The 12,721-nt window shown below is 48.7% G+C and overlaps 1 protein-coding gene across 5 annotated transcripts in view; it reads left to right on the top strand.

Annotated features, from left to right (window-relative positions):
• The window catches only part of PNPLA7 (patatin like phospholipase domain containing 7), an 86,214-nt gene that overhangs the window by 16,076 nt on the left and 57,417 nt on the right, over nucleotides 1-12,721 (top strand). For 4 of the 5 annotated variants that reach the window (XM_046670116.1, XM_046670084.1, XM_046670100.1 and 1 more), the window contains 6 exons: nucleotides 2,908-3,036; nucleotides 3,524-3,604; nucleotides 4,478-4,604; nucleotides 5,351-5,494; nucleotides 10,400-10,500; nucleotides 10,642-10,788. In XM_046670116.1, the coding sequence (XP_046526072.1) occupies nucleotides 2,908-3,036; nucleotides 3,524-3,604; nucleotides 4,478-4,604; nucleotides 5,351-5,494; nucleotides 10,400-10,500; nucleotides 10,642-10,788 (729 nt within the window). The remainder of the gene's footprint in view (nucleotides 1-2,907; nucleotides 3,037-3,523; nucleotides 3,605-4,477; nucleotides 4,605-5,350; nucleotides 5,495-10,399; nucleotides 10,501-10,641; nucleotides 10,789-12,721) is intronic. The other variant, XM_046670107.1, reaches the window with a different exon arrangement.

Below are 12,721 nucleotides of genomic sequence, written 5' to 3'. Positions count from 1 at the left end.
AGATATCCTCTAAGATCCTCATACACTAGAGATCCTCTAATACCCTCGTACACTAGATACCCTCCAATACCCTCATGTATTGGAGGTCCTCCGGTAGCCTCATGTGTTAGAAATCCACAGTATCCTCATATATTAGATATCCTCTAATATCTTCATATATTAGATATCCACATTATCCTCAAATATTAGAAATTTGAGTCCAGCAATATATAAAAAAATGATAATACCTAATGATTTTGTAGAGTTTATTCCAGGAATGTAGGACTGTTACATCATTTGAAAATCAATCAATGTGATTCACCATATCAACAGACTAAAGAGAAAAACCATATGCATCTCAATAGATGCAGAAAAAGCATTTGACAGAATTCAGCTTTCCACTCGTGTTAAAAACTCTCAGAAAACTAGGAAAAGAAGAGCATTTCCCATATCCAGTAAAGGACATCTATAAAAAGCCCCACAGCTAACGTCATGCTTAGTTGGGGGAGACTGAATGCTTTCCCTTGAAGATGGGAAATAAGCCCGGAATGTCCATTCTCACCGCTCCTGCTCAGCATCGTATTGGAGGTCCTCCTCAGGGTAATGAGGGGAGAGAGAAAGAAGCAGCACACATGTTGGAAGAGAGAAAGGTAAAACAGTCTCTATTTTCAAACAACGTGATTATCTATCTAGAAAATCCTGTAGAATCTACTAGAAAGCTACCAGAACTTATGAGTGAGCATGGCAAGGTTACAAGACCAATACTAAATAAAACCAATTGTATTTCTATATGTTAGCAATTAGAAATTGGAAACTGAGGTTTTAAAGAATGGTAGTGTTTATAATAGCACCACAGCCCACACAATAGTTAAGTATTAACAGAATATGTGCAGGTTATGTGTGTACAGCACTGAAGAAGGACGTCAAAGAAGGCTTGAATGAATTCGAGGAATATGTGTTTTCATGGACTGGGAGACTCAATACTGTTAAGAAGGCAGATTTCCCCAAATTGTTCAACAGAATTCCAATCAAAATCCCAGCAGGCTTTTTTTTTTTCCTTGAAATAGATTGATTATAAAATTATATGGAAAGGCAAAGGAACTAGAAGTAGCTAGAAGAATTTGAAAAAGAAAACAAAGCCGAAGGACTCACGACTTGATTTCAAGACAGTGTGATGGTGGACACTGACGGGCAGAGCTGGGCAGACAGTCCAGAAGTCGGTGCATATGTGGAGTGAGCCGATCTCTGAGCGAGGTGCAGAGGCAGCTCGCCGGAGAGAGCACCGTCTTTTCAACAGGGTGCCAGGACAGTGGACAGGATGTGCAGACGTGCGTCTCAGCCCACACTTCACCCTAACTCCAAATGGGTCACAGACCTAGATGTGAAACCTGGAAGTATAGAATTTTCTGAAGAAAACTTTTGTTACCTTGTGATTTGCAAAGATTTCTCAGACGTGACACAAAAAACACGATCCATGAGAGAAAAAAATTGGAAAATTAGATTTCACCAAAATTAAAAACTTGTGGTTTATGAAAAACACTGTTAAAAGGATGAAAAGTCAACCTACAGACTGGGAGAAAATATTTGCAAAACATGACTCTGATAAAGGACTTGTATCAGAGTATACAAAAATCTCTCAAAACTCAATATTAAGAAAACAAGCAATTCACTAAAAAGACAAAAGGTCTAAACAGACATGTCACTGTAGATAATATGACAATGTCAGAGAAGTAAATGAAAAGTCACTCGTCATCAGTAGTCATTTGGGAAATGAGAGTTAAAACCGTGGTGAGATACAACCCACCTCTTGGAATGATGGATTAGACTGATAGAATCGAGGCCACAAGACAAAGTCTGCAGGCTCTCTCCTCCTGGAGGTGGGGAACACCCCAGCCCTCTAATCCTGGAGTCAGTCCTCCTGGTGTGGCCAGCCCCATCCTGAGACTGCCGAGGTCCACCCTGCATAATAGAAACACTGCTAACACTTGGGGACTTCCAAGGGTTGAGAGGCTCCTCTGAGGAACCGGAGAACAAGACTGGCCAAATTCTTCATCCTACGACCCTGACAGTGCAGGTATAGTGTATAGGAGTCACCCAAAACTCTCATTTGTTGCTGGTGGGACTGCAAAGTGCTGCAGCCCCTGTGAAACAGATTGGTAGTTTCTTAAAAGTTATAGATGCATATACCATATGACCCAGAAGTCCCACTCCTAGATATTTAGCAAGAGAAATGAAAACTTTGTTGACACAAAACCCTGTATGTGAATATTGTAGCAGCTTTATTTATAATTACCAAAACTGGAAAAAATCCAAATGTCCTTCAAACTGCTGGAGAGATAAACTGATGCATCTGTAAAACAGACTAGTTCTCAGCAGTCAAGGGCACAATGTACTGGTACAGGAGCAGCATGATGAATCCCAAGTGCATCATCTCAGTGAAAGGAGCCAGACCCCCATGTCATTCCACGTAGGTGACATTTTGACAAAGGCAACCCCATCAGGAAAGAAAAGAGCTGAGTTGTTGCTGGGAACCAGCAGTGGGAGGAGAAAGCGATGACGGGACTCAGAGCTGTGCACCAGTCAGTGTGAAGCTCACTGCACAAGACAGTACCTTGACTGAAAGCCAGTTCCCAGAAGACGGAAGCCGAGTGCTGCCGACTCGTCCTCATCCATGTGGAGTCCTGTTGGCACTCTGCTTCTCAAGCCGAGCCTCCTTCTCAGAGGCCCTGTGCTCACGGCAGGGCGAGGCTCCGCCTCAGGGTTGTTTGGTGGGGTGGTCCTAGCTCCACGGGGTAGGGTGTCTCACACACCCTTTTGGAGAGCAGGGTTCTGAGAGGTGTGACAGTCGAGACCAGCACAGGGACTTGGAGAGCGGGTTCTGAAATCTCAGGACAGGCGAGAGCAGACTAACTGGAGCTGTTGTTACAGGGCCACACTGCACCATACAAAACAGTGTCAGCCCGTGCCGCTGCCGCATCCACTGTCCTCCGGCTTCCAGCCGCGGCTTTCCAAGGAGTTTTTGAGAAATACCCTGAAACCCTCGTGAGGGTGGTGCAGGTGCGTTGCTCTTCTAGTCAAGCTCTCCGTCTGCCATGGGCCGTCTCAGGGCAGGTCCCAGATCGTCAGTTTATGTGTGGCTTCGGAGTCTGGTAGCTATGAAGACGCATCCCAGACTGTGGGATTGACGTCGTGGCAGGACGGACTGCTGGCATGGTGGGGTTCTGGGTGGGTGTAAGGAGGACTAAGGTGGTTTTTAAGAAATTTTGTAAGACATATTTTACAATAAAAATTCACCTTCATAACCTCAAAGAGGTCCTCAAATCTCCCACTAAACCCCAAAAGAGTGCGTTTTTTATTATTAAACTTCTTGTTTTGAAGTAATTTTAGATTTACAGAAAACTTGTGAAAACAATGAAAGTGTTCCCTCATGCCCCTAATGCTAACATCTTGGGGGACCACAGTGAGTTGTCACAACACCCCAAGGTGGCTCCGGGTGTCTGGGGGAGGTGCCAAGCCTGGTACAGGTGGCCCCTCTCTCTCACAGATCATCATGGTGCGGCTGCAGAGGGTCACCTTTCTGGCTCTGCACAACTACCTGGGCCTCACCACGGAGCTCTTCAACCCCGTAAGTGCAGCCTCAGCCTCCTAATCTCTGGTCCTGGGACCCTGGGCTTTGGGAGGGGACGATGGGCCAAGTTTACTTGTCTGGGCCTCGATTCTCCTGGGGTCTTGTGCTAGGAACCAGTTAAGTGGAGGAAGGTGGGATTCCTTCTCAGGTGGTGGAATGTGTCCGCCCTGGAGACTCGCCACCTGTTTGCGAGTGGCCTTGTTGTGCCTCCACTGTTCCCGTTCCAGGAGAGTCTGTGCTTGGCCTGAATGCGGCTCCTCAAATCACCCCATTCCATAAGCACGCCTGCCCCTTTCCAGCTCCTCCCTGGCGCACACTGAGCTGACCGCTGTCCAGTGGAGCTGTCACCTCCTGTCCCCTCCCGCCCCAGAGAGTTCTTGTGAGAATGAAACGAGGTGATCGCTTTGCCTGCCTTGTCCCCATAGCCTGAAACAGTGCCTGGTACTGGGGAGCCCAGTGCCTGTTTGTGGACCCTCAAACAAATCCCCTGCAGGTCCCAAGTGCCAGCAGGCATTTGTTGTCAGTGTCAGATTTCACTTGGATGTTCTCCCTAGTTTTGATGATATTTTAGGTTGTGTCTTCTTCCCTTGTTGATATTTCAGAGTATATCCTGTTGTTTTCTGCATTATTCTTCATCTTCCTGAAGAGTATGAAGGTTTCTGACAATTTTGACTGTCATTTAAACTTGATAGAGACGCTGGGATAGAATGCGGCTCAGCCTCGGCCCCTGACACAGACCAGGGCTCTTTTCACGTCACTGCTTTCCTGGGCGGTGCCTCCTCTCTTTCTGGGAAATGGGGCTTTTTCTCAAGGGTTTCACACCAGCCCAGGTGTGCTCCTGGAGCAGCCTGCTTCTTTCGCATGTCCCAGGAGAGCCAGGCCATCCCCCTCGTGTCTGTAGCCAGTCTGGCTGTTGGAAAGACCAAGAGGCAGGTGAGCTGCAGCCCTGAGGAGCGACTCGAGAGGTCCCTGCGGCCCCAGGAGTCCTGCGACCCAGGTACTGCCCCGGGACTGACCTCCAGCCTCCTTCCCTCCCTCCCACCCCTCCAGTCACCAGCTTTCACCTCCTGTCACTGTGGGAAGACCTGGCCCCCGGGAAAAGACACTCAGGGAGCAAGTTCCAAGCTTCGCTTTCTGACCACACTGCTCTGAGCTCTCCAGAGGGGCTTAGATTTGGGGAAATAAACTGTCCTTGAGGCTTCTTGGCCAGGAGTCACCTCCAGAGTGATGGCGTAACACGCAGCCACACTAATAGATGTGGGAGATGTCACCTGTTTATAAACAAGTGACTAACAAAGTCTGTGAAGTTCAGCGTCCTTACTGGAAGGTTATTTTGGATTCATTCACCTGAGGGACAGGTGGAGCCCTGAAGCTTGCCAAGCTCATCCCAGGTGTGCTCAGACGGCCACCTTGACTAAGAATGCCACTCACAAAGGGACATTGCTTCCACCTGGGGCTTTAGTTTACCCTCAAGGTGCTCGGCTGGCAGCAAGCAGCCAGTCAGTTCTGGAAGACCTTGGAGTAGGGGCAGAGCAGGGCCTGGGTCTGAGGCTGGCACTCACTCATCACTCACCTAGGCAGATGGGCACAGGTGATTGGCCAGGCAGGGCAGGTGATGAGGATGTAGCCCGAGGTGGCAGATGTGCAGGGCCACAGAGGGCTGTCTCTGGGCCTCGAGACAGGTGGTTGTGTGCTGCTGTGGGAACAGAGGCCTTGCTTCCTGTCAGTCTTGTCTTGTCCCAGCAGATCATGGGGGCAGCCGTGCAGCAGCCTCTGGGCCTCTGCTGAAGAGGAGCCATTCCGTCCCACTGCCTTCTGTCCACAAAGAGATCTCGGATGAGCTCGGCAAGGCCCAGGCAGGTGACAAGGCCCCTTCGGCTCCACCAGGTAAAGGACCTGAGCTTGGGGCGTTCATAAGGTGGGCAAGCCTTCAGGCCCAGAGGACCCTGCGCCCACACTCTGGCTCTTGATTTGAGGCAGTGGTGGGCTTCTTACTGCCCTGAACATCCTGTGGGCTCCTCTCCACATTGCCCCTGGCTCACCACTGCCCCTGGTGCCGGTGCACATGAAGCTTCTCCTGGCCAGGCCCTGTGTGCCCTTCCTGCCCCTGTGGGCGTGTCTACCCCCACACCGTCCTTTCTCCTTGTGCTGGGCTCTGCCCACCAGCATGCTAACATGCTGTGTCCTCCCCGAAAGGTTTTTCCTGGGCCCTCTGTACCCCTGAGCCGTCACCCAGGTTTGCTTTCATTGCAGCAGAATTCTCCCCAGGGGGCCCTGCACCGCCCCCCCCCCCCCCCCCCACAGACTTTGTCTCTGCTTTGTTTTCTTTCCGGAATCTCAGTTGCAGAGTTTTCTTATCCCTTTGGTCATCGATTGTTTCTCTTCGCCTCTCCCCGAGGGCCTTCCCCTGTGAGGACCTTTGTTGTGACCTTTGCTTGCTTGTGAGTTTCACAGCCTGGATGGTTTGCGTGGGTGCATCCTGGCAGTGGCCCAGGGGGCGGCTGGGAGTGATGTCCCCATCAAGCCTACAGCTAGTGGGCTGTCAACACTCCCCCACAAACCAGCTCACTCCTTACCACCTTTCTAATTTTGCTCTTATGTTTGTTAGAAAGTGTGTTTTGTTTTCACTTGCATTTTGTGGCTTGCTGGCAAGTTTCATCACCTCCTTGACAGCTCTTTGGTTCCCTCTTTAGGAGTTGTCTGTTTGTATTCTTTGCCCATTTTCTGCAGTTTCTTGAGGTTTTCTTGTTGGTTTGTATTAATTCTTTTTGTGCTCCAGGTGGAGAACCCTCGTCAGTGTTAGTTGCTCAGATGTCTTCTCCTGATCTCTGTCATCTGGAAGCACGGCCGGGGCACCTGCACGCTGCAGGAGCCCTCATGTTCCTTTATTGAAACCTTGCACGTTGTGTTTCGAGTCTTCCTCTTTTCTTGTTCCCAGGTCATAAGTATATTCTAGAGTCTTTCTGTTAGCTTTTCAGTTTTGCCTTCCACATTGAGGTCTTTCATTCCTTGTCATTCTCTCTTGCATATGTTCAAGGTAAGAAAGTCAGCTTTTTCTTACTCTATAGAGTGTTAATTTGCCCAACACCATCAACAAAACACTCTTTCATTTACCTTGCTGTTTTGGTGCCATTTTCATTAGGTATCAAGTTTCTGAATCTACATGATGTTTTGTTTAATGACAGCTTTTTTGAGATATAATTCACATACCATAAAGTTCACCCTTTTAAAGTGTATAATTTAGTGGCTTTTGGTATGGTCACAAAATTGTGCATCAATTGCCACTATCTAATTCCCAGAACTTCCCCCCCGCAAAGATTGACCCCTGAGCTAACATCTGTTGCCAATCTTCTTGCTTTTCTTCCTTTTTTTTTCTTCTTCATCTCCCCAAAGTCCCCCAGTACATAGTTGTATATTCTAGTTGTGAGTGCCTCTGGCTGTGCTATGTGGGACGCCGCCTCAGCATGGCCTGATGAGCAGTGCTAGGTCCATGCCTAGGATCGGAACTGGCAAAGGCCTGAGCCACCAAAGTGGAGCACGCGAACTTAATCACTCAGCCACAGGGCTGGCCCCTAATTCCAGGACATTTTCATCACCCAGTAAAGAAACCCTGTACCCCTTAGCCATCACTCCCCATGCCATAGCCCCCAGCCCTGGCAACCACCAGTCTGCTTTCCATTTCTATGGATTTGTCTGTTCTGGATATTTCATAACTTGGATCTACTTTTTAGGTATTTTTGGTGTTCTGCTGGTTTATTTGCCTGTTTCTTTACTAATACCAAGTTATTTTTTGTTTTCACTAACTGTTTATGGATGTAAATATGTGTTAGAATATGTAAATCCTAAGAGGACAGTTTGATGAATTTTCACAAACTGAACTCATCTGTGAGACCAGCACCCAGATAAAGAAACTAGTGTCCCAAGCCCCGTTTGTGCTTCTCCACTTACCACCAGCAGTGATATTTAGACGGCAGCAGCCTGTCCCACCAGTGACACCTACTCTCCTGATCTCTGATGGTTCAGACTGCTTTTGAGTCTGGCTTCTTGTGCTGAGCCTTGTGTTTGTGACATCCGTCCGTGTTGCTGTGTAGCCATATGCACCCGTCCTCACTGTCGTGCAATGTTTTATTGTGTGAATATACTGCATTTAGATGTCTGTTGAATATACATGTACATTTTCTCATCGGAACTGCTGATCATAGAATGCACATATGTTTAGCTTGGGAGATCCTGCCAATGGTTTTCCAAGCATTTGTCCTGATGTGTACTCCCACCAGCCTCATAAGACTGTCTGGTTGCTCCAGTCTGCACTGTTCAGCACAGAATCACCCGCCACATGTGGCTGTTTACATTTAAATTCTAACAATTCGATCCCCAGACCTACTCAGGGGCTCATTGGCCTTGTGTGTCAGAGAGTGTAGCTTACAGGCCACACAGCCTACAGGCCACACAGCCTACAGGCCACGCCATCTTGCAGGAAGTCGTCCTCCCCAGCCTGTGCTGTTTTCCATCTTTTTCATTTTGGCCCCTCTGTGCCCTGCAGGGGGTTCTTGTGGCTGTAGCTCCAGCTTCCTGATGACTCCCGAGCCTGAGCACCTTCCATCTCCAAGGGGATGGTGTTGAGTTGTCTTTTGCCTGTTTTCCTTTTAGGTTATCTTTCATTTTCTTGTTGATCAATAGGAGTTGTTTAGGTACTCTCTGTATGAGTCCTTTGTTGGATGTATGTATTAAAAATATTTTCTGCTCACTTTTCACTCTCTTAATGATATCTTTTGATGAATAGAAGTTTTTAAATTTAATTATAGTCCAATTTATCAATTTTTTTCTTTTGTGGTTAATATATTTTGTGTCCCATTTAGGAAATCTGCCTGTAAGATTGAACGTTTGCCTTTCGTATTCACCCATCTAGGACTGACTCTTTTGTCTGAAGTGAGTCGGGGTCAAGATACATGTTTTCCCATATGGCTGTCCAGTTGACCTGCCACGTTTAAAAATATATGTTTAGTGAATTTTTTCAAATAAAAGAAGCTTAAATGATAGATAACTGAAAATAATAGCAATCCACATATAATGAAATTTGAGTGTGAATTATCCAGTTCCGTGAACATATCCAGTTAACATTCCTACAGATACAGAGCTGCCTTTCCTCTGGTCTATATAGATATGACACTCATATATATAGGACATATTTCTGGAAAACATCAGAGATACTCAACATTTTAAGTTTTATAAACTGTGTGATTATAACAAAAGCATTCTGTAGAAATGTATAGCCTTTAATGTATGCATGTTCTTATCACAAGGAGTATGGTTGGGTTTTGTTTTTAAAATAGATATTGGTATCATTATACCTTGGCTTATTAGTAATAAATAATAACAAAACAGTAATATGATAATGTGAAATGCACAACATAATATATGTTATATAACAATGTAATACTGTAATAAATGCTATGAATATATGGTATCTTAGAATGGACAAAAATAGCTATTAACTGCTATGTTATTTTAAACTTTTCAAAATCTTATTAATATGATAAGAAAATAGCTGCACATATTTAAGTATTTTCCTATGAAACATAACCTTTAAAAAAATTAGTGGAGGTTGGTCTTTGTGGTTCCTTGTAATGAATCCCACATTTTCTTTTTTCATGTGAGTACAGACTGTGCTCTTCTGCCAGTGAAGGTGATAAGGCAAAGTCACTCTTGAGCCACAGGCAGACCCCACTGTTGCCAGGCAAAGGGCTTTAGTGCGCATTCTGCACGGGACGTGGTCCGGTCGGGCAAGTGCCCAGGGTGTCATCAGCCCCCTCCCACGCTCTTCTCTGCTTTCGTCTAAAACTGGACATTTGCCATAAAACTGAGAATTTGCAATTTCTGTGTGGTTCTGACGCCAGCTTTCTGTGATTGCCTGAAGTTGGTTTAAATCTATGATTGCAGATTCTTCAGCTTTACTTTTTAGCTCCGTGCTTCCCTGAAGAGTGGTGTACAGCCATTGCCCGACGGGCCTGTGCACACAGACACGCTGCGCAGCAGCTGCCTTCCCACGCCCCTTCCCAGAGGAGGCACTGTCCTGACCTTTTCACACTTAGGGTTTAAATGCTGACAGTACTTTACTGAGGCACGCAGCTCCCTGAGTCCTGACTGCCCTGCACACCGTGGGACAGTGGGAGGCCGAGGTCAGCAGTCAGTCCTCCCTACGCCTTACCTGCGTTTCTGGTTTGGACTATTCTGGAACTTCTGTGATGGAGCGTGCAGGATGTGCTCTCTGCCGGGAGCCCTCCACTCAGCGTCATGCCCTGGAGACTGAGCCGTACCACGGGCACCCGCCGTTTGCGGTGTTGGAGGCTCGTTGATCTCTCTTGTCGGGGCCGAGTGCTGTGTGCAGGATCTCTTGCGCGTTTCAGAACGACCTGAGGAGTAGGCATTAGGACTTCAGCATTTTGGATGAGGGAACCGTGGCTTAGAGAAGTCGCTTGCACATACATGGTGCTCGTACATGGTGGGCCTGGGATGCAGACCTCGGTGTTTGATCCAAAGCTCATGTCCTTGCCAGAGTTCACAGCACCTGCTCTAGAGGTTTGCTCGTGCAGGGACTGAATAAAGTTGGTTGTGGCTTGTGAACAAGCAGGACAGCACAGAGGCTTGGCGCTCCCGTGATCTGAGCCTCATCTACCAGGGTCTGTGCTGCTTTGGGTTCCAGGGGGCGCTCAGCCAGCCTTCGGGGAGTGTGTACAGACCAGCGCGTCCGGTCGACCAGTGCGGTGTCCTGAGTCTCCCCTCTGTTTGTAGGGAGCGTCGCAGGTGCCCCCTCAGACCTGAGGATGGCCTGTGACCGCGCCAGGGTTGTCCTACAGGCAGAGGAGCGCCCTGCGAGTGCCGTGGCCAGCAAGGTAGCCGCTCCTCTTCTTACCTCTGCTCTTCCGCTCTACCCTCCCCTGGTGCTGGTGTTCCTTTTGGGGTCCGAGGCTGGCGGGGCCCCCCACCCTTCCCCTCCCATGTCCCCTCTGATTATGCTTCTGTGTCCTCTCAAGTCCAAGAAAAGTGTGGTGGTTGCGGAGACACCATCTGCAGTCTTCCACTACGAGGACAGCACTTCGGATGAGACTGCTGCCAGCAGGAAGACAGATGCCATCTTCAGAGCTGCCAAGAAGGACCTGCTCACTCTGATGAAGCTGGATGTAAGTAGCCCTCCTCCTGCCTTCTCCCTGGCCAGGCTGAGTGGCGAGAGGTGCACAGTCTATTGAGAGGTGGGTGGGCACCTGGCTCTCCCGCAGACTCTTCCTCCTTAGGAACCACTCCTCTCAGGCTGCGTGTCCCAGCTGGGGGCAGCCGCAGCCCTGCCTGAGCAAGACCCCCTCTGGGGAGGGCTCAGGAGAGCGTGGCTTCACAGACCCTCTCCCCTGGAGCTCTCCTGGCGTGTCTGTGCCCAGCAGCCCTGCTGGCCCTGCGCTTCTCCAGGTGCCTGCAGGTGGCGGGGCAGTGGGTGTGGGTCACATGTGTTCCGAGGCTTTGGACGCCACCCAGAATGCTGATCCAGGGCTGAAAGTGGTGGCACTCCCAACTGTGTCTTCATCACTTGCACATTTTTTATTTATCCTCTTTTCGCCTCACAGTTTAAAACGTTACGGATGCCTTACATACAGGAGAGAAGGAACACCCGTGAAACCCCAGTGTCGATGACTAGACAAGTTAGCAGCTACCGACACCAGCTGGTGCCCTCTGCGGCATGGCTCCTTCCTCTAGACAGACCGTGGCCCTGGGCCTGTGTGTGGGCTTTGTCTGAGTGGCTGCTCCTGTGTGTCCTTTGCTCTGCGTCATGTCTGTGGGTCGCCCACATCACTGCCTCTGTTGGGGGCTCTCTTGTTCTTGGGCCAGTATGTGAAAACACCGAGTGTGCCCATCTTTCGTCCCTGCTGGAGGGCACATGTGCCTGGTCACGCGTGTGTCTCCATCCCTGGGGTGTGCATCGTCCCCTGTCCAAACTGGCAGACAAGGGCTCCTGTGGCCCTGCATCTGTGCTGGCGGATTCGGACATTTCCCTGTTGGGTCGTGTGGGGCGTGGGGCGAGCAAGGCTTTGTTTTCCTGAGGTTCCCGGGTTCCTGTGTGGGTGTATTTGGTTCGTCTGCCTCGTGGGAGGCAGTGCTTCAAACCGTCTGCCCGTTTCTCTCTCTTTTCCTTTTTTACTTTTAGGGTTTCTTTAAGTTTCCTGAGTAAATCTTTGGTTGGTTAGGTCTTGCACATAGTTGTTTGCTCCAGGATTTGCCGTTTTTGCCTCTGAGTGCTGTCTTCAGTGGCTGGAAGTTCCTAATCGTGATGCTGTAAACTTATCAATCTTTTCCTTATGGTTAGTGCTCTTTGTGCTTTGTTTAAGAAACATTTCCTTATTTTGGCTTCATAAAGATTTTTTTCTATATTGTTGTCTAAAAGTTTTATTGCTTCACCTTTCTTAAATTTTTTTTTTTTTAAAGATTTAATTTTTATCCTTTTTCTCCCCAAAGCCCCCCGGTACATAGTTGTATATTCTTCATTGTGGGTCCTTCTAGTTGTGGCATGTGGGACGCTGCCTCAGCGTGGCTTGATGAGCAGTGCCATGTCCGTGCCCAGGATTCGAACCAACGAAACACTGGGCTGCCTGCAGCGCTGCACGCGAACTTAACCACTCAGCCACGGGGCCAGCCCCCACCTTTCTTAAATTTTAAGGCAGATGGATTTAATTTTTCTGCACAATTCAAGGAAGGACTCGGATTCTATATATTTTTGCTCGTGGATTCCTGGTTGGCCCAGCATCATGCTTGGAAAGTCTGACCTTTCCCACTGTCTGCTATGCCTCTGTCATAAACCAGGTCTGTCTGGGTCCTCCATTCTGTTTCTCCACTGTTTTTTGGTGTCCGCACATGGTGGTGCAGCTTTGCACCGGGCCACCCTCCCAGGCACCCGGGAAAAGGAAACAAGGCTTTCTCCCCGCACCCTCCCAAGGCACGCTCCAAGCTCTGAGGCAGTGACTTTCCCTCTGTCCAGAGTCTTCACTGAAATCCAAGGGAGACCGAGGCTGCAGGGGCTCCCCTCCTCCAGTTGCCTCTCTTCTCAGAGGCTGCAGGGGCCCACTCCTC

This window comes from Equus quagga, chromosome 1, assembly GCF_021613505.1.
Source record: "Equus quagga isolate Etosha38 chromosome 1, UCLA_HA_Equagga_1.0, whole genome shotgun sequence".
Taxonomy (NCBI): Eukaryota; Metazoa; Chordata; class Mammalia; order Perissodactyla; family Equidae; genus Equus; species Equus quagga.
The sequence above is the reverse complement of the archived record's forward strand: the minus strand, read 5'-3'. Positions and strand labels throughout refer to the sequence as shown.